The sequence below is a fragment of the Pleurodeles waltl genome, chromosome 11 (genome assembly GCF_031143425.1).
Source record: "Pleurodeles waltl isolate 20211129_DDA chromosome 11, aPleWal1.hap1.20221129, whole genome shotgun sequence".
NCBI classification, from domain to species: Eukaryota; Metazoa; Chordata; class Amphibia; order Caudata; family Salamandridae; genus Pleurodeles; species Pleurodeles waltl.
Window position 1 is genome coordinate 1005593017 of NC_090450.1, and position 25911 is coordinate 1005618927.

At 47.4% G+C, this 25911-nt stretch overlaps 1 protein-coding gene across 2 annotated transcripts in view; it reads right to left on the bottom strand.

The window, feature by feature from the left end:
* PIWIL1 (piwi like RNA-mediated gene silencing 1) overlaps nt 1–25911 on the bottom strand; it is a 1338982-nt gene that overhangs the window by 612463 nt on the left and 700608 nt on the right. For both annotated transcript variants that reach the window (XM_069215364.1, XM_069215365.1), the window contains exon 11: nt 22568–22685. In XM_069215364.1, the coding sequence (XP_069071465.1) occupies nt 22568–22685 (118 nt within the window). The remainder of the gene's footprint in view (nt 1–22567; nt 22686–25911) is intronic.

Consider the following 25911-nt stretch of genomic DNA (forward strand, 5'->3'; position numbering starts at 1 on the left):
TCTTAATAAACGACATGCCCGCAGTGGATGGAGGGTGCGAGCATAGAAATCCTCTAAAACATATTACCAAATAACCAGCTCATAAATCTTGTATTATAAGCCTAAAACAAATTATATATAAAACAGTATCTCAAACCATATTGCATAGCAATGAAAATGTCACTTACCCAGTGTACATCTGTTCGTGGCATCAGTCGCAGTAGATTCGCATGTTTTGCAATAGCTCGCCATCTGGTGTTGGGCCGGAGTTTTACAAGTTGTTTTTCTTCTGCATATAGAATAGTTTCTACATAATAGAGGAAAGGTCTCATCTTATTGAAAGAGATGACGTAAGACAGCTTGTCCAACTAGAGAGTCCGTTCTCTGCGACGACTCCAAACAGTAGTGCTGCGTAAAGGAGTGCGTAGTCTTCCATGTCGCAGCCTGACATTTTATCCAGAACAATGCCCTGGAACAGAGCAGCCGATGTGGAGACTGCTCTCGTGGAGTGCGCTCTTGGGCGCTAAGTCAGCGGTTTTCCTGCTTTGGTGTGGCAAAACTGAATTGTAGAAGCAATCCACTGGGCTATGGTGGCCTTAGTGACCCCTGCTCTTTGCCATCCATGAGCACAAGATACCAACAGCTGATCGGTTTTCCTTATTTGTTTGGTACTTTGGAGGTAAATTTGAGGCATCTCTTGATGTGCAAAGAATGCAGAGCTTTTTCTGCGATTGTAGATGGATTTGGGGAAAAAGTTTGTAGTATCACAGGCTCATTCAGGTGAAATGATGGCACTTTAGGAATGTACCTGGGGTTAGTCCTGAGCAGAACAAAGTCATCTGAAAAAACAGAAAAGGTTCTTTAGTAGTAAAGAACGAGTTACTTACCTTCGGTAACGACTTTTCTGGTGGATACATTAGCTACCTGTGGATTCCTCACCTAATGAATACTCCCATGGCGCCAGCATTCGACGGAAATCTTCTTACTAGTCTCTGCACGTCGACGAGGACGTCACTCTAGCCCACGCGACGCCGTCTGACGTCATACAGGCAATAAGAGGTCCTCGACGACGTGCGGACGTCAGTACCAATCATTTTTTACGTGCATGAGAAAAACCAGGCAATGTAATGAAAGAGCAAGGCAACATCCCATTATATTGTAAAAATACACAACATTGCATGAATAACTGTAAATCTTTTATATATATATATATATATAACTCTCTCTTTTTAAAAAATATATACACACATCAAGTATATACACAAAGATATATACATATATACATATATATAAATATATTATATACAACATCTATTGCACCCTCAAAGACCAAGAGGAGCGCACTCAAGGATTACTTGGAAAGACCAGAAAGGCAACGGGGAGGCGGGTGGGACCGTGAGGAATCCACAGGTAGCTAATGTATCCACCAGAAAAGTCGTTACCGAAGGTAAGTAACTCGTTCTTCTGATGGATACAACTACCTGTGGATTCCTCACCTAATGAATAGAGTCCCAAAGCAGTACCACGCCCGGCGGTGGGTGCCTAAATGGTCAAACCAAGAAATCCTGCAGCACTGACCGTGCAAAATGGCCGTCTCTTCTAACCTCAGAATCCAAACAGTAATGTTTTGCAAAAGTGTGAAGGGACGACCAAGTTGCGGCCTTGCAGATGTCAATCACAGGAACACCCCTGGCCAAGGCCGAAGTGGCCGACTTAGCTCTGGTGGAATGAGCTCTAATGCCCTCAGGAGGATCCTTCTTTGCCAAAGAGTAACAGATTTTAATGCAAAGAACAACCCACCTGGATAGTGTTCTCTTGTGGACTGCCTTTCCTCTCCTCTTGCCCACGTATCCAATAAACAGCTGATCCTCCAGCCTGAAATCCTTTGTTCTATCAATAAAGAAGCTCAACGCTCTCTTTGGGTCCAGACGGTGCAGTCTTTCTTCCTCTTTGGAAGGATGAGGCGGAGTATAGAACGTGGACAAAGTAATTGCCTGAGCCAAATGGAAGGGTGAAACAACCTTCGGGAGGAAAGCAGCCTTGGTCCTCAACACCACCTTATCCCCATAAAAAGTTGTATAAGGGGGCTTTACTGATAAGGCCTGCAACTCACTCACTCTCCTTGCTGATGTTATAGCTATCAGGAAGACTGTTTTTAAAACCAAATACCTTAAGGGGCAAGAATGCATAGGTTCAAAAGGGGACCCCATAAGGAAAGTCAAGACCAAGGACAAATCCCATTGCGGCATAACGAATGGTTTTGGAGGATATTTATTTAGAAGACCTTTCAGGAATCTGATAACAATAGGGGATTTAAATAAAGATGGTTGGTCTGGAAGACATATGAAGGCTGACAAGGCCGATAAATAACCCTTAATGGTAGCCACTGCACAACCTTTCTGCGCTAGAGACAGAGCAAAAGACAAAACGTCCGATAGATGAGCATGCAAAGGATCAATCTGCCTCTCTCCACACCACGCAACAAATTTAGACCATCTATTAGCGTAGATAGATTTAGTGGAGTGTCGCCTGGCCGCTAATATAACATCCACTACCTCAGGCGGGAGAGAGAAGGAACTCAGGTTGCCCCGTTCAATCTCCAGGCATGTAGGTGCAGACTCTGGAGGTTGGGGTGTAGAACCTGCAACTGCGAGAGGTCTGCCCTGAAAGGGAGATGGAGCGGAGGGCACATTGAGAGTTGGAGAAGGTCGGAGTACCATACCCTCCTTGGCCAATCCGGAGCTATTAGGATGACTAGAGCCCGGTCCTGGCGAATCTTCCTCAATACTCGAGGAATCAAGGGTATGGGAGGAAACGCGTAAAGCAACTGGCCGCACCAGGTTATTTGAAACGCGTCCCCCAACGCTCCCTGCATCGGATACTGGAGGCTGCAGAATAACGGACAATGCGCGTTCTCTCGAGTGGCAAACAGATCTACCTGAGGAAACCCCCACCTCTGGAAGATTAAACAGACTTGATCTGGATGGAGACGCCACTCGTGGTCTGCCGAGAATTGGCGACTGAGACTGTCCGCACGCACGTTCAAGACTCCGGCCAGATGGTTTGCTATCAAGCAAATCTGATGGTCCTTTGCCCAGGACCATAGTCGAAGAGCCTCTCTGCAGAGAAGGTACGACCCCACTCCTCCCTGCTTGTTTATGTACCACATCGTGGTAGCATTGTCCGTTAGGACCTGTACCGACTGACCACGAAGGGAAGGGAGGAAGGCCTTGAGAGCCAGACGTACAGCCCGTAACTCTAACAGATTGATGTGAAACATCTGTTCCTCTGGAGACCAAAGACCTTTGATCTCCAGATCCCCCAGATGAGCTCCCCACCCTAGAGTGGAAGCATCCCTTATGACTGTGGCCACTGGTGGCGACTGCTGGAACGGCTTTCCTTGTGAAAGATTGTTGCTTGCATTCCACCACTTCAAATCCACAGCAGCATCTCTGGAGATCTTGACAGTACTCTCTAGATCCCCTTTGTGTTGAGACCACTGCCTTCGGAGGCACCACTGAAGAGCCCTCATGTGCCAGCGAGCATGCGTGACCAACAGAATGCAGGAGGCAAACAGACCGAGCAGACGAAGGACCTTGAGGACTGGAACTACCGCTCCATTTCGAAACATTGGAACCAAATCCTGAATATCTTGAATCCGCTGAGGCGGAGGAAAGGCCCGACCCAATGTTGTGTCCAGTACTGCCCCTATGAACAGGAGGCGCTGAGAGGGCTCTAGGTGAGATTTGGGCTCGTTCACCGAAAAACCCAGGTCGAACAACAACTGGGTTGTTGACTGCAGATGATGCGACAAGCTCCGCGGACTTGGCTTTGATCAACCAGTCGTCCAAGTAAGGGAATACTGCTATCCCCTTCCTTCTGAGTTCTGCCGCAACCACCGACATCACCTTCGTGAAGACTCGAGGTGCTGAAGTAAGACCAAACGGAAGGACCGCAAACTGATAGTGCTGCGATCCCACCACAAACCGGAGATACTTCCTGTGTGACTTGAGTATCGGGATATGAAAGTAAGCATCCTGCAAGTCAACAGACACCATCCAGTCTTCCTTGTTCAACGCCAAAAGCACCTGTGCTAGGGTCAGCATCTTGAATTTTTCCTGCTTGAGGAACCAATTCAAGATCCTCAGGTCCAGAATTGGTCTCAAACGAACATCCTTCTTGGGAATCAGGAAATACCTTGCGTAACATCCTCGACCCCTTTCCTGCTCTGGGACCAACTCCACCGCGCCCTTGGAAAGGAGGGCTTGTACCTCCTGTTCTAGCAACAGGAGGTGTTCTTCTGAACAATAAGAAGGGCGGGGCGGGATGAGGGGCGGGAACTCCCGAAAGGGAAGGGTGTAGCCTTTTCCCACAATACTGAGAACCCAAGTGTCCGTTGTAACAGTCTTCCATTTGGTGAGAAAATGCTGTAATCTTCCCCCTACAGGAGAGGAGTGAGTGGGAAATGGTGGAAGCCTAAGGCTGCTTCCCCTGCTGCACCCCGCCAGAGGATGAGGAAGAGGCAGAGTGCTGCTGAGAGGCTCCTCTGGTGCGGACCCTACCTCTCCCCCTGAAAGATCTATAGGGATGGGAAGAGGCAGGTTGCTGATATCTTCCCCGAAAGGAAGAGGAGGAAGAGCCACGCCCAAATCCACGAAACCTCCTGAAAAATCTGGTAGAGGCCGTGGAAGAAGGAGCTTGGAGCCCTAACGACTTAGCCGTGGCCCTGCTTTCCTTAAAACGTTCCAAGGCCGAATCAGCCTTGGCTCCAAACAGTTTGTCCCCATCAAACGGGAGATCCAACAATGTGGACTGTACATCTGCAGAAAAGCCCGAGTTACGGAGCCAGGCCTGTCTCCTTGCCACCACAGTTGTGCCCATTGCTCTGGCTACCGAGTCGGTGGTATCCAGTCCCGTCTGGATAATCTGGGTCGCAGCAGCCTGGGCATTTGAGACAAGATCCAAAAGACCCTGGGGAAGCTCTGTAAACGATGAGGAAATGTCATCCATCAGAGCATGAATATACCTCCCCAGGATACAGGTTGCATTGGTGGCTTTTAACGCCAGACTGCAGGACGAAAAAAATTTCTTCGACTGCGCCTCTAGCTTCTTTGAATCTCTGTCCCCAGGCACCGTCGGGAAAGAACCAGGCGCTGACTTGGCTGAACAGGAGGCCTGCACCACCAAGCTCTCCGGCGTAGGGTGCCTAGATAGAAACCCAGGGTCAGTCGGAGCCGCCCGATACCTCCTGGCCACGGCTCTGTGAACTGCTGGGGAAGATGCCGGCCTCTTCCACACCTCTATCACCGGATCCAGCAGAGCGTCATTAAATGGCAACAGAGGCTCCGCCGCAGCTGAGGCCGGATGTAGCACCTCTGTTAAAAGGTTTTGTTTAGCCTCCACCACCGGCAAAGGCAGGTCCAAAAAAACTAGCTGCCTTCCGTACCACTGCATGAAAGGAAGCAGCCTCTACAGTATACTCCCCCGGGGACGAAAGATCCCACTCAGGGGAAGTGTCCAGCCCACTGGCCGACTCCAGTCCACGCAGCCCATCACCCGAGTCCTCTAGCTCTCCTTCCTCCAGGGCTCGTTGGTACTCCTGCTCTTCTAATACACGGAGAGCACGTCTCCTGGAATGAAGTCGCTGTTCAATACGCGGAGTCGACAATGCCTCCGCCGAAGTCGAAGATCGGCGCCGATCTTCAGAAGCCACCGACTCCGCGTCCGGCGCCACAGGTAACTTCGGCACCGAAAAAAGAGCAGCTGAAGCGGATGGACCCACCCGAGTCACAGGCCGAAATCCCGACGTCGACGGGATGGAAATCCCCGGGGCCAATCCTTCTGAAGCCACCGGAGCGGCCACCGGCGCCGACACTGGCGCCGAGCCCACGTTCCCAAAAGGGAGAAAGGGCATAAAGGGTGCCGGCCGAAGAGGCGCAGGATCACCCAAAGAAAAGGCCAAAGGCCCAGCCAGAGCACCCCCTGGAGCCATCTGTTGGAAGATGGCATACATAGCATTCAAGAATGCGGAACTATCGGCTCCAGGGGTGGGAAAAGCCGGATACTGAGGTGCCTGTCTCGGAGGCGACCCCGACGCCGGCCTCGGCGTCTGCGCCGGAGAAAACACCTGAGGCTCCAATACCTCAATCACCGACGCCTGTCCAGGTGAAGTCGGAGACGCCGGAGAGGGCAACGGCGTCGAAGGATGCGGCGTAACCGTGGGACTGATCTCCCATGTCCTTCGGCGCCGATCCGAAGACATGGAACGAGTCTCCTTCTAATGATGCCGAGATTCTCTACGGCGCCGGAAGTCTCGATGACGCCGATGTCTCGGAGAAGAAGACTTCTTGTGATGCTTCTCCTTCGATTTAGCCATAAACAGCTTCGCCTCACGTTCCTTGAGGGCCTTTGGATTCATGTGCTGGCATGAATCACAAGTCGAGACGTCGTGGTCGGAGCTCGAACACCAAAGGCAATCGGAATGAGGATCCGTCACCGACATCTTGCCTCCACACTCACGACAAGGCTTAAATCCAGACTTTCTCTGCGACATTATTACCACAGCGAAAGACTACGCAGCAAAAATACACTGTAACCAAAAAAGTAACAGTTGCTCCCTCGAAGATAACCGTTTCGAATGCACGGAAAAAAGGGAACTGACGTCCGCACGTCGTCGAGGACCTCTTATTGCCTGTATGACGTCAGACGGCGTCGCGTGGGCTAGAGTGACGTCCTCGTCGACGTGCAGAGACTAGTAAGAAGATTTCCGTCGAATGCTGGCGCCATGGGAGTATTCATTAGGTGAGGAATCCACAGGTAGTTGTATCCATCAGAAAGCCTGTATATCGCTGACTCTCCTGGTGGAAGTAAGAGCAAGCAGAGCTGCCACTATCCATGTGATATACTAGAGTTCAGCTCTGTGAATAGGTTCGAACAGAGCTTTTATTAGCTGGGACAGGACTACATTCAGATGCCACTCTGGCGGAGGTGGACGCACCGGAGGGAAAATGCAGAAGAGGCCTTTCATGAACTGTTTAATAATCCTGGATGAGCCAAGTGAGGGCATATCAGCAGAGCATCTATAGGAGCCTATAGCTGCCAAATGAATCTTAACCGATGCATGGCATAGACCAGCCTTTGAGACGGTGAGAAGGTATGAGAGAATTTGTTCCGGCTTAATCTGTAAAGGATGGAACTTGTTCTGAGAGCACCAAACACAAAATCTCTTCCATTTGAGCTTGTACGTCTTATTTGTACTGTCCGCTCGTGCACTAGGCAAAATCTGTCTGCATTCCTGATCAATGTTCATACCCTGGAACTCTCGGAACTCAGGAGCCAAGCGTGCAATTGAAGAGATGTTGGATCAGGATGAAGAATCTGACCCTGATTCTTCGTGAGAAGGGCATCGTTGCAGGGAAGGCGCATGGGATTGGCCACGGACCGGAGTAGAAGCTCTGTGTCCCAATACTGCCTGGGCCACGGGGGCGCTATGAGAATGATCCTGCAGAACTCAGACTTCATCTTCCTGGGGGATCAACGGGATTGGGTGGGGGGGGGGGGGGGGAGCGTAGGCAAAGATCCCAGACCATCTCATCAAAAGAGCATTTCCCCACGACCCCGGGAGGGGGTATCGACTGGCGCAAAATTGGCATTTGGCGTTCTGATTGGTGGCAAAAAAGTCTAGGATCGGTTGTCCCCAGCGTTGGAAGACGCTGTTGAGTACCTTCTGGTTGAGTTCCCACTCGTGGCAGTTGTCATCCATCCTGCTGAGAGAATCCGCCAGGAAAGTTGTTGACACCTGGCAGGTGCTCCACCCTGAGGCGAATATTGTGCAGTGTGAGCCAGTCCCAAAGAGATTGAGCTTCCCTTGAGACGGAGAGGGATCTTGTTCCACCCTGCTTGTTGATATAAAACATACTTGTTGTATTGTCCATCTGGACCAACACCAATGACCCTGCAATGCGTGGAAGAAAAGCGTTGAGCGTGAGGTGCATGGCCTTTAATTCCAACTGATTTATGTGCATTCCTTTCTGGGCATCCGACCATCTTCCCTGAATGCGCATGTCTTGTAAATGGCCTCCCCAGCCTTCCAAGGAAGTGTCTGTCGTGATGATAAAATCTGCTATTGGCGTTAGAAAAGTAAGCCCTTGGGGGAGATGGTTGGTCTGAGACCACCATCGCAAAGCCTGCAGAATTCTTGGTGTAACACTTAAGTTGTCGAAGGATCCTTGCGACTGGTCCACTGGAGCTGTAACTCCTCTTGTAAAGGTCTCATTCTCAATCTTGCTAGTTGAACTAGGACAATGGCTGAGGAAATCATGCCTAGAAGCGACTTGAACAGTCGTACTGAAACAAACTTTTTTCTGGAAATACTGACAGCCAAGTTGGTTAGCTTCTGCTGCCGTGCTGGGGTGAGATATGCCTTGTTTTTGATGGTGTCTAGTTCTGCGCCCAAGAAGACTATCCTGCGTGAGGGAAGGATGACTGACTTCTGTAGGTTTACTGATAGCCCCAAACCACAAAATAATTTCCGGCAGGCGTTTGTAGCCCTGGACGCTAGTAGTGAAGAAGGAGCTTTTTTGAGCCAGTCGTCCAGGTATGAAACACCTAAAAAAACCCTGTTGTGGAGAAAACCTGTGACTGGGGCAAGACATTTCGTGAAAATTTGTGGCGCTGACATCAGACCGAATGGGAGAACTTTGAATTGACAACGGGCACCGGCCACAGTAAAGCGGAGATACTTGCAATGATTTTGATGTATTGGTATATGGAAATAAGCATCCTGGAGATCCATTGTGGTCATAAAATCGCCAGGATTGAGAAGGTGTAGGATATCCGACAGCGTGATCATCCGAAAGGATTGTTTCCGAAGGAACTTGTTGAGCTTCCTGAGATCTAGTATCGGTCTCCATTCCCCTGACTACTACTTTATCAGAAAGAACTGGTAATAGAACCCAAGACCTATTTGCTGAACCAGAACCTCTTCTATCGCTCCCTTGGCGAGCATCAGAACACTTCCTGCTGAAGCAGGGGAAGATGGAACGGTTTGGATGTTCCTGGTGGATGGTGCAGTGGTTTTTGTATTAATTCCAAGGTATGACCTTATGTCACTATATCCAGCACCCATTTGTCTGATGTTATGTCTTTCCACTCCTGGATGTAAATGGAGATGTTCGCTCCTACTTGTTTAGTCTGTAAGTATTGGGGAAAAATAGCCGGTGCCTGGTGGTGTTCATAGTTTTCTAGGTTGATCCCGGTATTGGGAACCCTGTCTTCTCCTTCCTCCCTGTCTGGCGTATGAGGCAGTGGATGGTTGTCTATACTGCTGCTGATAGGATGGACTACATTGGGGCTGCTGATACTACCTGTGAAAGGAACCTCGAAATGAGGTAAATCCCCTTCCTCTTGCACCCCGAAAGGGCAGTTTCCGGTACTGCAAGGTACCTAGGGACTTAGCAATATCAGTGTCAGCCTTGATGGCCTGCAATGCGTCATCTACATGCTTGCCAAAGAGAGATTCTCCATTGTAAGACATGTCAAGAATTCTGGACTGTACTACCGGTCTGAAAGATGTGGCTTTGAGCCAACCCTGTCGGCGTAATACCGCAGCACCAGCCAGCTGAAGAAAACCGGTGGAGGCTATATCTAGAGCGCAGTCAATTATCTCTTTAGACGTACGCTCACCTTCTTGGAGGATCTTCCGTGCCTCTGCTCGTTTGCTTTCCTGGATAAGGTCCATTAAAGCCTGCATATCAGACCACATTTGTCGATCATAACGACCAAGATTGCTAAGGAATTTGCTGTCCGAACAGTAATTGCTGACATGGACGATAACCTTTTGCCCACGTTATCCAATCTCCTTCCTTCTCTATCTGGAGGAGTAGAGATAGCCGTTGACGGGTTCTCAGAACGCCTTTGAGCCGCTTGAGAGATGACTGAGTCCGACTTTGAGTGACCAGTTAGACATGCTGGAGAGTCCTGAGTTGTCTTATATTTCTTGTCAATCTTTTGTGGAACTGGTGGAACTGTTGCCGGGTTGCACATGATCTTGATACCCTTGCTCCATATAAAGTCAATAATAGGGATGGCCCTTACAGACTTCCTTGCTTGTTCTTTAAAATCATGGAGGAAGCATTCAGACTGCGAGACAGATGTTGGCAGGAAGCGTGCGGCCGCCCTATCCATTAAATTGTGAAAACCACCTATATCCTCCAGTGGAGAATCTGAAGGGCGAGGAGGTGGTGGAGAAGTTGTGGGGGCTAAATAGTCATCCCATTCCTCAGTAGGATGCTGTGGCGTCGATATCTCCCCCTTCTTCACCTCCCTTCTTCCGGTCTTCTGTTCTTGTGTCTTCTATCTTCGGCTCCTCTGCCCCCTCCGTCTTCTCCCCGCGCCTGCCCTCCTGCTCCTGCCTCATCCCCCTCCCTCACTCGCCTCCCCCTCTCTATCACCCCTATCTAACCCATCCGCTATCTACCTCCCTCTCTCCTCCTATCCACCTATCTCTCTATCTCACTATCTAACTCCCTCACTCTCCACCTCCTCCTATCTACCCATCTCTCTCTCTATCGATTTCTCTATCTATCGATTTCTCTATCTATCGATTTCTCTATCTATCGATTTCTCTATCGATTTCTCTATCGATTTCTCTATCGATTTCTCTATCTCTCCATTTTCTCTATCTATTTCTCTATCTCTCCCCCCCTTCCCGCCACCCCCTCTATTACCTATTCTTCCTATCCTCTCACTCTACCTCTCACCCTCACCCACCTCTACAACCCCCCCTCCCCTATCTTCACAACCCTACTCCTATCTCTCTTCCTAATCTCCCAAACCTCCTAACACTCTCCCCCCTCCACCCTTAAACCCCCCTCCCCCAGCTCTTCTCACTCTACCTGTCCCCCCTCCCTCGCGCTTTCCCGCCCCCCCAGCTCCCATTCGCCCCCAGCTGACCCCTCCCCCCCCTCCTACCTCATATGGCGGCTGCTGCGCGACCGCGCCGCTGGCGCGCCAGAGGCAAGCCCGTTTGCACCTGGCCCGCGCCCAGTGCCACGACCCCTGGTCCCCAGCTCTCCCAAACCCCGCTGATCCGCTACGACCCCACCACCCTCCTCGCCCTCAACCCAGGACACTCCAACACCTGCTTCCAAGCTCACCCAAAACGCACCCATGGACCCTTCGCCTGCAACTCCTGCAAACGCATCTTCCACCACGCAACTACCACGACCACAAGCCCACGCGCCATCAACCACCTCAAGTGCATCCTGGTCAACGCTCAATCCGTCCACAAGCACGCCGTTGAACTCTGGGACCTCCTGGACTCCACAGCACCGGACGTCACCTTCATCACTGAGACCTGGATGAACGCCTCCTCTGCTCCAGACATCGCCACCGCCATCCCCGAAGACTACAAGATCTCCAGAAAAGACCGCACCAACCAAGTAGGAGGAGGTATCGTCTTCAAAGACTCCATCAGCGTCACCACCTCCACCGAAGACACCCCTCTCGCCGCTGAACACCTGCATTTTCAGATTCGCACCGACCCGAGGACCACCCTCAGAGGATCCCTCGTCTACCGTCCTCCCGGACCGCGCGCCCCCTTCAGCGACGCCATAGCCGACTTCATCTCCCCGCACGCCCCCGCCTCACCGGACTACATCCTCATAGGCGACCTCAACTTCCATCTGGAACAAAACAACGACCCCAACACCACCACCCTGCTCGACAACCTCGCCAACCTCGGCCTCAAACAACTGGTGAACACCGCCACCCACATCGCCGGACATACGCTTGACCCTATCTTCTCCGCCAGCAAACACGTCTTCTTCAGCCACACCTCCGCTCTACACTGGACCGACCACAGCTGTGTCCACTTCACATTCCGACGCGAGACCCGCCACCTCCGCACTCAACCCATCCCTCGTCGACAGTGGAACAAGATCCCCGAAGAGCAACTCTTCTCAGCACTCGCCGCCAACCAACCCACCCTCACCACCGACCCCAACGACGCAGCCCTCAGCCTCACAAACTGGATCTCCAACTGCGCAGACAACCTTGCTCCCCTCAAACGCACGCATCGACAGACCAACACCAAAAAACCTCTCTGGTTCTCTGACGCCCTCAAAGAATCAAAGAAAACTTCTCGCGCCCTCGAGAAGGCCTGGCACAAGGACCACACAGCTGACAACATGACCGCCCTCAAGAACGCTACCCGCGAACACCACCGCCTGATCCGCGCTGCTAAAAAGAACTTTTTCACCGACAGACTGGACAAAAACAGCCACAATAGCAGAGAACTCTTCAGCATCGTCAAGGAGTTCTCCAACCCCAACGCCGTCGCACCCTCACATGATTTGTGCGAATCCCTCGCCTTTTTCTTCCATCGCAAGATCAGCGACCTCCACTTCGGACACCAGACCCAACATAACACCACCGAACCCGCACCCCCGGCCATTACCCTTAACAACTGGACCCACATCAACACTGAAGAAACCAAATCCATCATGAACTCTATCCACTCCGGCGCCCCTTCGGATCCCTGACCTCACTTCATCTTTAACAAAGCCGACAACATCATCGCCCCACACCTCCAGACCGTCATCAACTCTTCTTTTTCTTCTGCTACCTTCCCCGAATGCTGGAAACACGCCGAAGTCAACGCCCTACTAAAGAAACCTACGGCTGACCCGAGCGACCTGAAAAACTTCCGCCCCATCTCTCTTCTGCCTTTCCCAGCCAAGGTAATAGAGAAGACAGTCAACAAACAGCTGACCACCTTCCTGGAAAACAACAACCTGCTCGACCCTTCACAAACCGGATTCCGAACCAACCACAGCACGGAAACCGCCCTCATCTCAGTCACTGACGACATCAGAACCCTGATGGACAACGGTGAAACAGTCGCCCTCATTCTCCTCGACCTCTCGGCTGCCTTCGACACCGTCTGTCACCTCACCCTAATCACCCGCCTCCGCTCCACCGGGATCCAAGGCCAGGCCCTGGACTGGATCGCCTCCTTCCTCTCAAACCGTTCCCAAAGAGTTTACCTCCCTCCGTTTCGCTCAGAACCCACCGAGATCATCTGCGGCGTACCTCAAGGCTCATCGCTCAGCCCGACACTCTTCAATGTCTACATGAGCCCCCTCGTCAACATCGTTCGTAAGCACATCATCATCACCTCCTACGCCGACGACACCCAACTTATACTCTCCCTCACCAAGGACCCCGCCAGCGCCAAGACCAACCTACAAGAGGGTATGAAGGACGTCGCAGATTGGATGAGGCTCAGCCGCCTAAAGCTGAGCTCTGAAAAAACAGAAGTCCTCATCCTCGGCAACACCCCGTCCGCCTGGGACGACTCCTGGTGGCCCACGGCCCTCGGCACTGCACCGACCCCCACAGACCACGCCCGCAACCTCAGCTTCATCTTGGACCCTCTTCTCACCATGACCAAGCAAGTCAACGCCGTGTCCTCCGCCTGCTTCCTCACCCTCCGCAAGATCTTCCGCTGGATCCCCGCCGACACTAGAAAAACCGTGACCCACGCCCTCGTCACGAGCTGCCTGGACTACGGCAACACCCTCTACGCCGGGACCACAGCCAAACTCCAAAATCGCCTGCAACGCATTCAAAACGCATCGGCACGCCTCATCCTCGACGTACCCCGCAACAGCCACATCTCCGCACACCTGAGACACCTGCATTGGCTCCCAGTCAGCAAAAGGATCACCTTTCGACTTCTCACCCATGCACACAAAGCCCTCCACAACAAGGGACCGGAATACCACAACCGACGCCTCAGCTTCTACGTCCCCACCCGCCTCCTCCGTTCCTCTGGTCTCGCACTCGCTGCCGTCCCTCGCATCCGCCGCTCCACGGCGGGTGGGAGATCTTTTTCCTTCCTGGCGGCCAAGACCTGGAACTCCCTCCCCACCAGCCTCAGGACCACCCCGCTTTCCAGAGACTCCTAAAAACCTGGCTATTCGAGCAGCAGTAACCCCCCCCCCTTTCCCCTAGCGCCTTGAGACCCGCACGGGTGAGTAGCGCGCTTTATAAATGTTAATGATTTCATTTGATTCCTCCTCTTCCCCGGATGTCGAAACTTCATCTCTGGGGGGAGCAGCTAACAGGGAATGAGGAGTCATCCTAGGAGTAGCTGGAGGTACGCTCCTTGGTGTAACAGGAGATGTTGGCGGTGGTGGTTGATCTTCTGCTGTAACTGGGAACCTCCTCCTATAATCCTGCAACAGTGACTAAGTCCTGGATCAAGGAGGCAGGCATCTGGACAGAGTTTCTTGGTTGCGGTGGTGGTTGATAATAGCGCCCTTGATGAGAGTAATAAGGTTGATATTGATCAAACTCATCCTCATCCTCTTCCTGGTATTTGACATGCAACTGGGATGGGCTGTGCGCATCTCCAAATGGACCCTCATCCGATTCCTCCCAGTCCAGCAAATGAATAGGTAATAAGGTTGACACCTTACTTGGTGAAGTATCTGTAGGATAAATCTGGGCAATGATGTGATCTTAACCATGGCTCGAAGATCAGGAGACCCAGAAGTAGGAATGGCCTCTATCTGGCTCACAGGCACCATTGGCGTTGATGGTGTCGACGACGATGGTCCCGTTGACAGCACTGTCATAACAGATGATCCTTCCATGAACGACGGTCTCGTCGACGATGGTGTCGACGACAGTGATCTCGTCAACGACGGCCTCGTCGACGGTGATACAGCAGACAGAGCTCTTTTCGACAAAGGCGTTGACGTTGTCAGCTATGCAATTTTTCCTGGAATCCACGTCGACTGAGGTTTAATAGAAGAAATAGGAGCCTTTACCACCGATGTCAAAGTAGTCGTCGCCGACGATGGTCTCGTCGACGAGGTGGTGGAGGCGGTAGATGTGAAGACAGTCGTCAGCGTCAAGGTCGACAGTGGTGTCGTCGTCGACTTAATTTTGATGGATACCTTTCTAGAGGTAGAAGGCTCATAGGAAGGAGAACGGTGGGACGACTCCTTTTGACGAGGAAAGGATGGCTCAGAAGAAATTGAGCCCTGTAAGCCTTTTGCACCTTTTCTATGATGCAATTTCTGCCGCTTTCTGGATCTTTCCGCCTGGCCCAGGTCCTCAGATTTGGACCTTTTGTGTGGCCTTTCTGACCCACTCTCCTCACCTGAAGTACAGGATGTTGCCTGGCAGCTCGTAGTGCCTTACCTAAACCTCCAAACCTGTTGGGGTGATAGGTGATTTGTGGCAAGCTGAACCTGATACTGACTCCCCAGGTGAGTTGAGTAAACAGCATTCTACTGTAAAAATGTAAAAAGCATGTGCTGCAATGATAAGGCAGATTAAACAGAGAACAAATTGAACAAGATGTACAAACCCCACCAATTTGTGTGATTCTAGAGAGTCTTGACATTACAGCCAACAAAAAGTGATTAGAATACTGAGTGAGGTCAAACACATCAACAGAGATGGAATCCAAGAGAGACTTCACTTGAGCAGACGACATAACCACCAAACCCTCACCTATAAGTTCAATGGAGCACACACGATCCGTAGCTATAGCCAAGGGGGCAGCATTCCGTGTCTGGTCAGATGCAGGGCCACCGGGAGGCAAAGCAACTTGGTCCCTGAAGGATGATTCACAGAAGCCGTAACGGAGCAACCACAAACTAATAGTACAACTGCGGGAATGAACGGCCATCGGAAACATCATTAGATTAATGTCCATAGAAAGTACTTGTTGCTGAACAAGACGATTCCATTGCATTCTCGAAAAGGCACAATAACCAATAGAAAATAGGCTGAACAAACAGTGACCAGTGTTCCAACAGTGACACTCCAAAGAACTGCATAATACTCTCACAACACAGTTAGGCTGGTTGAAGCTTAATCATTCTTCTTGGTCGAGATGGGGCAGCCATTGTAAATAAAAAATAGCAACAGCAAGACACTGTCAATTAACACCAATACAATAGGGAAATCTACAAAAACACGTAAAAAAGTGAGTGTATGTCTACCGGTATAACACAAGAAGAAACAGTCTGGAATGTACTTACAAATCAAGACCCATTGGCCTAAAAAAATAAGTGTACAATCCCTGTGGTTTCAGATGTGTTAAAATGCAACTCATCAATTCACCGAAGTGTCTTGGTAAGTTAGTATTTAAGAGGGGCTGCATCTCGATAACCTTGCTACTTAGGGTTCTCAGCCAGATGCAAGCTCCATGTATTTTTAAAACAAAGCTTTCAGTCTGATCAGCCAGTCGAAATTGACATAAGTACCAGTATGAGGCCACAAATTTGCTACTTTTACCTCTAGCGTGAAAGGAAACAGGACATTTCTACAGCAGGTCACTCTTTGAGAAACAGAAATCATATACAACACCCCTGCTCTCATCCCACAACAGCCTGGATAACTCAGCATCATGCAGCTTCCACTCAAAGGTAACTGAAATAACGGGCGAATCGAAGACAGGAAAACCCTTCAACTGCAAGCTAAGCTAGCCATCAAAGCGTTGAATGCGCTGTGCAATGCCACCTGTTTACAAATCACACAATGGCATGTCGAAGTCTCACATTCGGGTCTGCTATGAAAATATGCCAAGAAAAATCTTTTTCTCCACCAATGCGTTTGTAGAACAAGTTATTTCCGTAACAAATTATCTGGAAGGGACATTCTTGTTGCAGATTCTTTACCTTAGAGTTCCCCCCCATGCGTCAGACTGGATCCCGAGATTTTTCTTCTACTAGTAACCTTGCGCCGTCAGTTGACTCCGCGTCATTCATTGGTGTTGTGGTCGCTGTGATGATACACGGTTGTATATAGCCGCCACCCCGGCACGCTGACATCAGTTTCTTTTCACGACTTTCAACGACTGAAACGCAGACCTAAAAAGAACAGACAAGTCTGGCAGAACTAGGGCCCTGAAACTTAAATCCCTGTCAACAGAAATCAGTTTTCGAGGAGGGTGGGGGAGGGGCGGGGGTCAGTAAGGAATCTGCAACTAGAATGTCTACCAGATAACTTCCTACCAAAAGTGAGTAACTTCTTTATCTGAGGCTTCTAGTTGCAGATTACTTACCTTTGAATAGATACTCAAGCAATACCGACCCGCAGGTGCGTCTGAGAACCAAGATCATACTAAAAAAATCCTGCAGAACCGAAAGACCAAAGGAAACATCCCTGTGGACCTGACTGTCCAAGCAATAGTGTTGTGTAAACGTGTGCAGAGATGCCCACAATGCTGCTTGGCAGATGTCGAGGACGAAGTGCTAACGCAGTGGTTGAAGCAATTGCAGTACCACATGGTGGTGTTGTCTGTGAAACCCTGCACCACTTTCCCTTTGAGAGGGAAAGAATGCTTTCAATGCAAGCCTGATCACCCTGAGCTCCAAAAAGTTGATGTGGAGCCCGGACTCCACCAGAGGCCTCAGATCTCATTTCCCCCCCAATCCCCTACCACCACCCCCTTTCTACCACAGAACAAGCCAGCCTTCAAGAGCCAGCCGTTGAGGTAGGGGAAGACCGAAACCATTAGCCAGCGCAGATGAACTGTGACCGCCATCACTTTGTTGAACACTCTACAGGAGCTGGTAAGGCCAAAGGGGAGCACGGTGCACAGAGTTGCTTTACCAAGTTCTTAATTTGCAGGTTGGTCGAGGTCGTCGGTGGGCACAATATGCCAGCTGGAGAAGTTCAGGCAGTTCCCGGTACAGACAGGAGCAGCGGTGAAAGGTCTCTGGAGCTGGTGCAGGGCCACTGCGGGAGGACTACTTGGAAAAGTAGTGTGCAGGAAAGTTTGGAGGTGGTTCCTTGGGGTCCCCTTGGAGTGTCAAAGTCATAAGGGGTGAGGGACCTTTAGGGCACAGCACGTTCTTCGTTGCAGGGTAAAGGGCGACCAGGTGCAGAGCAAATCGGTCAGCTAGGAGCGGTGCACAAAGTTATCCTTTGGAACCGGAGGCAAGTCACTTCAAGGGTCATTTACAGGACAATGGAGGCACTCTGGCAGGAGGTTAAGGGTGTTCCTGACGTACTTCGACTTGGTCTTCCTCCTGGTCCTTTTTCAGCCTCGGGCGGGGTGGTTGCCTGGTGTCCAAAGTCACCTGACCAGTACCCAGGGTACTAGTACAGTTCGGCCTCTGCAGGGCAAGGTGCCACCAAACTTGGCACACTTGCAGTGTTTGTCCTCGTGGTCGCTGGTGTGTCAACAGGTCCAGCTACGACTTTTGGTTCGGGAGTTAGCGGCCAATCAGTGAAGTGACCCTCACTAGGTTGCTGATTTCTTATTTGCTGCAGAATGGTATCTCTACTCTGGAAGCAGGACTTAGGTGATTGGCGAAGCCTGTTGGTCCTCTGTGTTTCATGAGTTAAGTCCAGTGGTCCAGCAGCTCCTCAGCTGCGATTGACAGGTCCTGGGTGCAGCAGGCAAGGTTTGGCATCTTTTTTGTGCAGCAGGTCCATAGTTCTCATGCCTTGGGTCTTCTCTGTGCTGGTCTTCTTTGTCTAGCTAACTTACCAAAGTTGGATTTCTCTCCTTTTACTCTATGAACAAGAACCATACCAATCAATCAGCATGGTTGAATTTCCATGTATTTCCTCAGTAGGGGCAATGTTTTTCTGCAAGTATGTTGCTAAAACAGCTTTGTCTTTCATAACAGGCATTCTGGAGCTGCTAAAGCCCATGGTAGAGGTACTAAGGGATGAGGCAGTATGTTGGCCATTTGAAGGTTCCGATTCTGTGGTGTCACAATGATTCGACCAAATAGTGCTCTGCCTCATTTCATGATGATTGTGGTTGGTGTCAGTGCTGTTCATTGCCTTCTTCTTGGACATGTTAGTGAAGGTTTTTAGTTAGTTCATTTTCATTAGGTCATGAAACCTAATAGGTGGATTATTCTTTGAAGCCTGTATAGCACTGTTCCCCTATTTCATGCGCCTTCATTATGATGGATCCTATGTCTTGAGATGTCCTTTTTGCTGTGGAGGGACTAATGAGATCATATGTCCCAATTAATGGCTTTGTTCAGCTTTGAGCCAAACTAACAGCTTTCGTAACAGTATCTTCATATTTTCCTATTCATGAGTTTTGTAGGTCTGCGTTAGTAAGATCTGATCCGTAATGAACAATTTCCCTTATCGGACCCAAAAAGGAGCTTCTGTGTTCAGCCGTCATATATTATCTTTTAAAAGCACCCACCATGAGGTTGAACCTCGTCGTACCACCCAGAGTCTATGTGTCTTTGCTGACTTACCTCTATTGTTTGATCGACCTGAATGAAGTTGTGGTGTATCTCTGGACTTTTCATTGCAAGTAATGTAATTTCGGTATTGTGTAGAGGAAGATATCTAGCATAGTTCATCCTGTCACACGCAAAACACCTTGGCATATAGCGGTAAGATGTAAATGCAAATTTCCTTACCGAGCAGCATACAGCAGAGCCAGCTAGACATTTTCTATAATATCCATATGACATCCAAAATGCAGAAAGATCCACTGTCATGATGATGTTCCAGGAATACATCCCAAAGCTGTTTTACTTTGCAAAGACCGCATTTTGCGAGAGGTCGTCTAATCTCTCTAGAAATAGTCATTAACATCGTCAACAAAGGAGTAGACCACATGAATGTTCTCTTGGTAATTCTCCTAAACCCAGGGGATAAATTCCAACCAAACCCATCTCAACATAGCTTCATACACACATTTGTGTACTCGAACTTCACGATTGTACATACAACTTTAGAGTACTGAGGATACTGATCCTTCTGCTATCATGTCTGCTTCAATGAATAGATCGACAAGCCAATGTCTTGAAAGCGTTTTCCAAGAATGGACGTGACAGTGCAAACGGAATGAAAGGTGCACTCGAAGAATGACTGTCCTACGTTGCTTTATGTTTCCACACAATTTGTTGCTTTTGCGTAGAGCGCTTGATCCACGACAACTACAATTTTCCCTAAAAGCAGTGATGCCCTCATCAGCTCTGAAGGTTTCAAAACTTCAGAAACAATGGTCAAATCAGTTGCATGGGCCTTAATGGTAAGCAAGTAGCAGATGGATTCCTGTGATACACTAACTAGCTCTCTAAATCCAGTCCAATTTGGTATTACCTGTGCAAGACTCACTACTTGTCTTGTAACAACCCAGATTATGTTCTTATTTTGTGCAAGCTTCAACTGGACAACACATTCCTGCATGACGTCGGTACTTGTCATCAATGGATGAGGGAAAGCTCATTCACCAGAAACATACATGATCAATTCTTCAGTATTTGTGATGGTCAATGTTCTTTGCTTTTGTTTCTTAATGCTTTGGAGAGGAGCTTTAAAAGGTTATGGTCCAAACAACTTGGGCTGCACAGCTATAGAGTTGACTCGATGAGTTGCCCCTAAGCAGAAATAGTCTCTTCAAGCTTATCAATGTTATCCCATGCTAAATTAGTGAAGACAAGCAGCTGAATGTCAGCTGGAAGAATATTTTGTTCATTTAAGGTAGCAGCAAGATTCTGAAGACACAAGGCAGTATCATTTTCTTCCCATTGTGAGTATGAAATCCCATGACCAAATCTGTTTGGAATGTGAATGATTTCAACATTGCCAGTCAGCATTTTTACGGCATAAGGGAGTAACAACTGCTTGGGGGGTTTCTGTTGGCCATTTGTGACTGCATATATAATGTCCTGATTCACTGCATAAGTAAGGTGACCCAGTAGAACAGCTTTGTGTTTTCTTCATCTCCAAACCGTTTACAGTAATCATACACTGTAAATGAATCTTTATCAACATCTGATAGATGATATCGCCATGGTGTTAAGTTTGTTTTAATCATTATTCTTACATGTAATAAAGTTTGATCCATGATCTTGTTTATATCTGCTGCTTTAACCTTTGTAACTCATAATTTTCAGTTCGAACAGGTTTTCTCTTGCAATGTTTCATAGCATGACACTATCAGGTGGGGCCAATAGTTTTCCTTGGTTGTCAGGGAATATGTGGAGGCTGTCACCCAACTCATAGTCCAGGTTTCTTCTAATATGTTTCTTCGTTGATTTGTCTATTCCCTGTATTCCTCTGCATGTTATGAGGTTTTCAGGCCTTTCACTGAGTAGTCACCCATATTACCTCTTTGTTATGAATAATCACAGTTCTAATGTATTGATATAGTTCATCACATGCTTCAACTCTCATTTTTGAACTGATCCTTGGTTTGAATGCTAGATGCATGATCTTCCTCCTTTGCTTTAACCCTTGTATTATTCCAATAACAAAATACAAGATAATGGGCTTCTGCAGCCACTATGACCCTACTACAAACAGCTAAGATCTTTGAATCACAATTAATGGTTGCACACTCTGAGCCTTTTGTCAACTCTAAGCTCTGTGGTCTTGATTAATTTCTCATGCGTTGATGTTCCCTTGTAACATTTTATCTTTACACAAAAAATAAATTCTTCAGCATACTTGACTTTAATGGTGTTCTTCTGATTGAGTGTTTACTCGTGCAATCGTTTTAGCATCACAAACACTTGTTTCAGCTTTTCGCTTAACAGTCTGTAAACCTCTCTTCAAAGTAAATAGACTCCTGCTCTTCCTGCGGTAAAATGCTTGGGGAACCTTGCTTTTTTTTTTTTACATTTCTCGCAATGTTTAACAGTGGAATGATATTCCTTACTTGAGCTGCCTCTAACAAAGTTTTCCATGATGAGCAGTCCTGCACGCTTGTCAGGGTAACTCCATGTTGGACATCTGACCATAAATGAATTATACACTGGGGATCAGAGAGACAGGATGTGTTTGTTTCATTCTTCATGATGCTGCACAGTCATTCAAAACCAGCTCTGGAAAAATAAGTTAATTATAAAATGTATACATTTTACTTGGTGTACTTAATACAATCATAATAACTATGATTACCATTTTATATAATCAACATTTACTATATTAATTTTTAATAAAACTCACAGTAATAAAGATTATGAAACAAATTCCTTTTACATCAAGATATCTTGGGAGTGGAGTGACAACTCACAAAAGGTAAAGAGTTATGACTTGCCATCACACATTTTCCATCACTAGGCGTAAATATGCTGCCAATAAATCATATCAGATACACCGATTCTCCCCTCCTCCCCCCCCCCCCCCAGCACACACACACACACACTGAAAGATGCAACTGGAGCTGTAATACAAAGCTGCAATAGAAAATGTCAAGAGAACAGATTTAAAAAAATGCAAAGTAAAAAAACTTGAATTTCAGATAAATCTAAAAGTCAAGAGACAATATATAAAGAAAAAAACTAAGGCTCGAGGTAGGCAATGCTTGGATTTAGAAATGATTGCCATTGGACACTTTCTAGATACGCATATTTCTGGTGAGGTCACATGAAATGATTCACGGTTTCATGAACAAGTTAAAGGATAAATTATTTAGGTCTGGCAAAAGACACTAAGACATTAACAAATCCTGCAAAGCACAACAATACACATGTTTTTTAGTTCAACAGCATAAAATGTGATCTACTAAACAAGCAGAGGTATCCTTTTAAGATCCATACATATTCTGCAAAAATACTATCGTCCAACATACCTTTGAATGTAATTAATCAATTTTCCAACTTGTTTTTCTCTATGCTCAGGAGATAATCTTGTGTGAACAGATAAATCTTTCATTACAGTGTAATCACGGCGCATTTTATCAGTTAAACCTGGAATAATAATTTTTACAGAGTTACTTAAAGAACATGGTGGACAGCATAAAAAGGGAATGTCAATCACATATACAATTACCTTAAAAATGTTTACTGAAATAAAATTTGAATAACTTGAGCAGCAAGGAGTACAGGACAAATGTTAAGCACTTATGGTAGCAGGAGAATCCTGCATTTGACTAAAAAAAGTTATGCAATGGATATAAGTGGGAGCAGAGGCATTGCTAACAGGCGCACCAGACTTTAGTATTAATGCCTAGCACTCCCCCTCCAAAAAATTAGGCTGAAGATTTCTATATTTAAGGAATACAAACTTAACAGCATTGTTTTTCAAACAAATACACTTGATAAATGAATACCATAAGAATTTTGTTGCTGAATGCACATCATTTTGACCTGCTTCATCCTTTATTCCGAGGAAGCAATGAAAACAGTTTGAAAAATAAACTCCAAGGTGTTGAGTCAAGCAGGTGTAATAAGCTACTGAACACGAAACATAGAACTTGTGCGACCCCCAACGGTGAAAAAATAGCATATAAAGGATGAAAAAAAATACTGAAAAAAATTAAATCAGGAAAATTGTAACTTTTAACTGCCAAACCAGTAAGGAGTGAGCAAAAGTGCATGTAGCAGAATCAGAAGTGAAAAAACTGAGCAGAAAACCAAGCTATGTACTGGTTATAAAGCTAGGGCACATTGCTTACCTGTACTCCTAGTTCTCTTCCAAGGGCAATTCTCAAAGTCATGAGCACTGAATAGTCTGGTCCATGCGTGGGGGGACCCCAAAACACTATCTGTATACATCTGTATCTATATCTATCTATCTATATATATATATATATATGGAAAATGTCACTTACCCAGTGAGACGCTGCAGATTCACATGCTGTGCATTATCCTGCCATCTAGTGTTGGGCTCGGAGTGTTACAAGTTGTTTTTCTTCGAAGAAGTCTTTGAGTCACGAGACCGAGGGACTCCTCCCTTTCGGTTCCATTGCGCATGGGCGTCAACTCCATCTTAGATTGTTTTCGCCACAGAGGGTGAGGTAGGAGTAGTGAATATAGTAATTGTGCCCATGCAATGGAGTATGTATGTACATAATGTGTCTAAGAATAGTATATATTTACAAATTTACAAGTTTCATCAACTTATAACGGCTACAGGCTGCCGGGGAGGCGGGAGGGCGCATGTGAATCTGCAGCGTCTCATGCCACGAACAGATGTACACTGGGTAAGTGACATTTTCCGTTCGATGGCATGTGTAGCTGCAGATACACATGCTGTGCATAGACTAGTAAGCAGTTATCTCCCCAAAAGCGGTGGTTTAGCCTGTAGGAGTTGAAGTTGTCTGAAATAATGTTCGTAATACAGCCTGTCCTACTGTGGCTTGTTGTGTTGTCAACACATCTACACAGTAATGTTTTGTGAATGTGTGAGGCGTAGACCATGTGGCTGCCTTACAGATTTCTGTCATGGGTATATTTCCTAGAATGCCCATTGTTGCGCCTTTCTTCCTAGTGGAGTGCGCCTTTGGCGTAATAGGTAGATTTCTTTTTGCTTGAATATAGCAGGTCTGAATACATTTCACTATCCATCTGGCAATGCCTTGTTTGGATATTGGATTTCCTGCATGAGGTTTTTGGAAGGCTACAAACAATTGTTTTGTCTTGCAAAATTGTTTTGTTCTATCAATGTAATACATTAGTGCTCTTTTGATGTCTAACGTATGTAAGGCTCTTTCGGCTACTGAGTCTGGTTGTGGAAAAAAGACTGGGAGTTCCACTGTTTGGTTTAGGTAGAACGTGATATAACTTTTGGTAAGAATTTTGGATTTGTACGGAGAACCTGTTTATGTATTTGTATAAAGGGTTCTTGTATAGTAAATGCTTGTATTTCACTTACCCTTCTAAGAGATGTGATAGCTATTAGGAAAGCTACTTTCCAGGTTAAGTATTGTATCTAACACGAGTGCTTGGGTTCAAATGGTGGACCCAGGAGTCGTGTTAATACAATATTGAGGTTCCACGAGGGAACTTGTGGTGTTCTCGGTGGTATGATTCTTTTTAAACCCTCCATAAATGCTTTGATGACTGGGATTCTAAATAGTGATGTTGAATGTGTAATTTGCAGGTAGGCAGATATTGCTGTGAGATGTATTTTAATAGAAGAAAATGCTAGTTTAGATTTTTGTAAGTGTAATAAGTAACTTACAATGTCTTTGGGGGAAGCATGTAGTGGTTGAATTTGATTATTATGGCAGTAATAAACAAATCTTTTCCATTTGTTTGCGTACTAATGTCTTGCAGTAGGTTTTCTAGCTTGTTTAATGACCTCCATACATTCTTGTGTAAGGTCTAAATGTCCAAATTCTAAGACTTCAGGAGCCAGATTGCTAGATTGAGCGATGCTGGATTCGGGTGTCTGATCTGTTGTTTGTGTTGAGTTAACAGATCTGGTCTGTTTGGTAGTTTGATATGAGGTACTACTGACAGGTCTAGTAGTGTTGTATACCATGGCTGACGTGCCCAGGTTGGTGCTATTAGTATTAGTTTGAGTTTGTTTTGACTCAATTTGTTTAACAGATAAGGAAGGAGTGGGAGAGGGGGAAAAGCGTAAGCAAATATCCCTTACCAACTCATCCATAACGCATTGCCCTTGGACTGAGGGTGTGGATACCTGGACGCAAAGTTTTGGCATTTTGCGTTCTTTTTTGTTGCAAATAGGTCTATTTGTGGTGTTCCCCAGCGTCGAAAGTTAGTTTGTAGTATCTGGGGATGAATTTCCCATTTGTGTGTTTTTTTGGTGATCTCGACTGAGATTGTCGGCTAATTGGTTTTGAATCCCTGGGTTGTACTGTGCTATTAGGCGAATGTGATTGTGAATCGCCCAATGCCAAATCTTTTGTGCTAAGAGACACAGTTGTGATGAGTGTGTCCCTCCCGGTTTGTTTAGGTAATACATTGTTGTCATGTTGTCTGTTTTGACAAGAATGTGTTTGTGGGCTATTAGCGGTTGAAATGCTTTCAATGCTAGAAACACTGCTAACAGTTCTAAATGATTGATATGCAGTTGCTTTTGTTGAACGTCCCATTGTCCCTCTATACTGTGCTGGTTGAGATGTGCTCCCCACCCTATCATGGAAGCATCTGTTGTAATTACGTATTGAGGCACTGGGTCTTGGAATGGCCGCCCTTGGTTTAAATTTATAGGATTCCACCATTG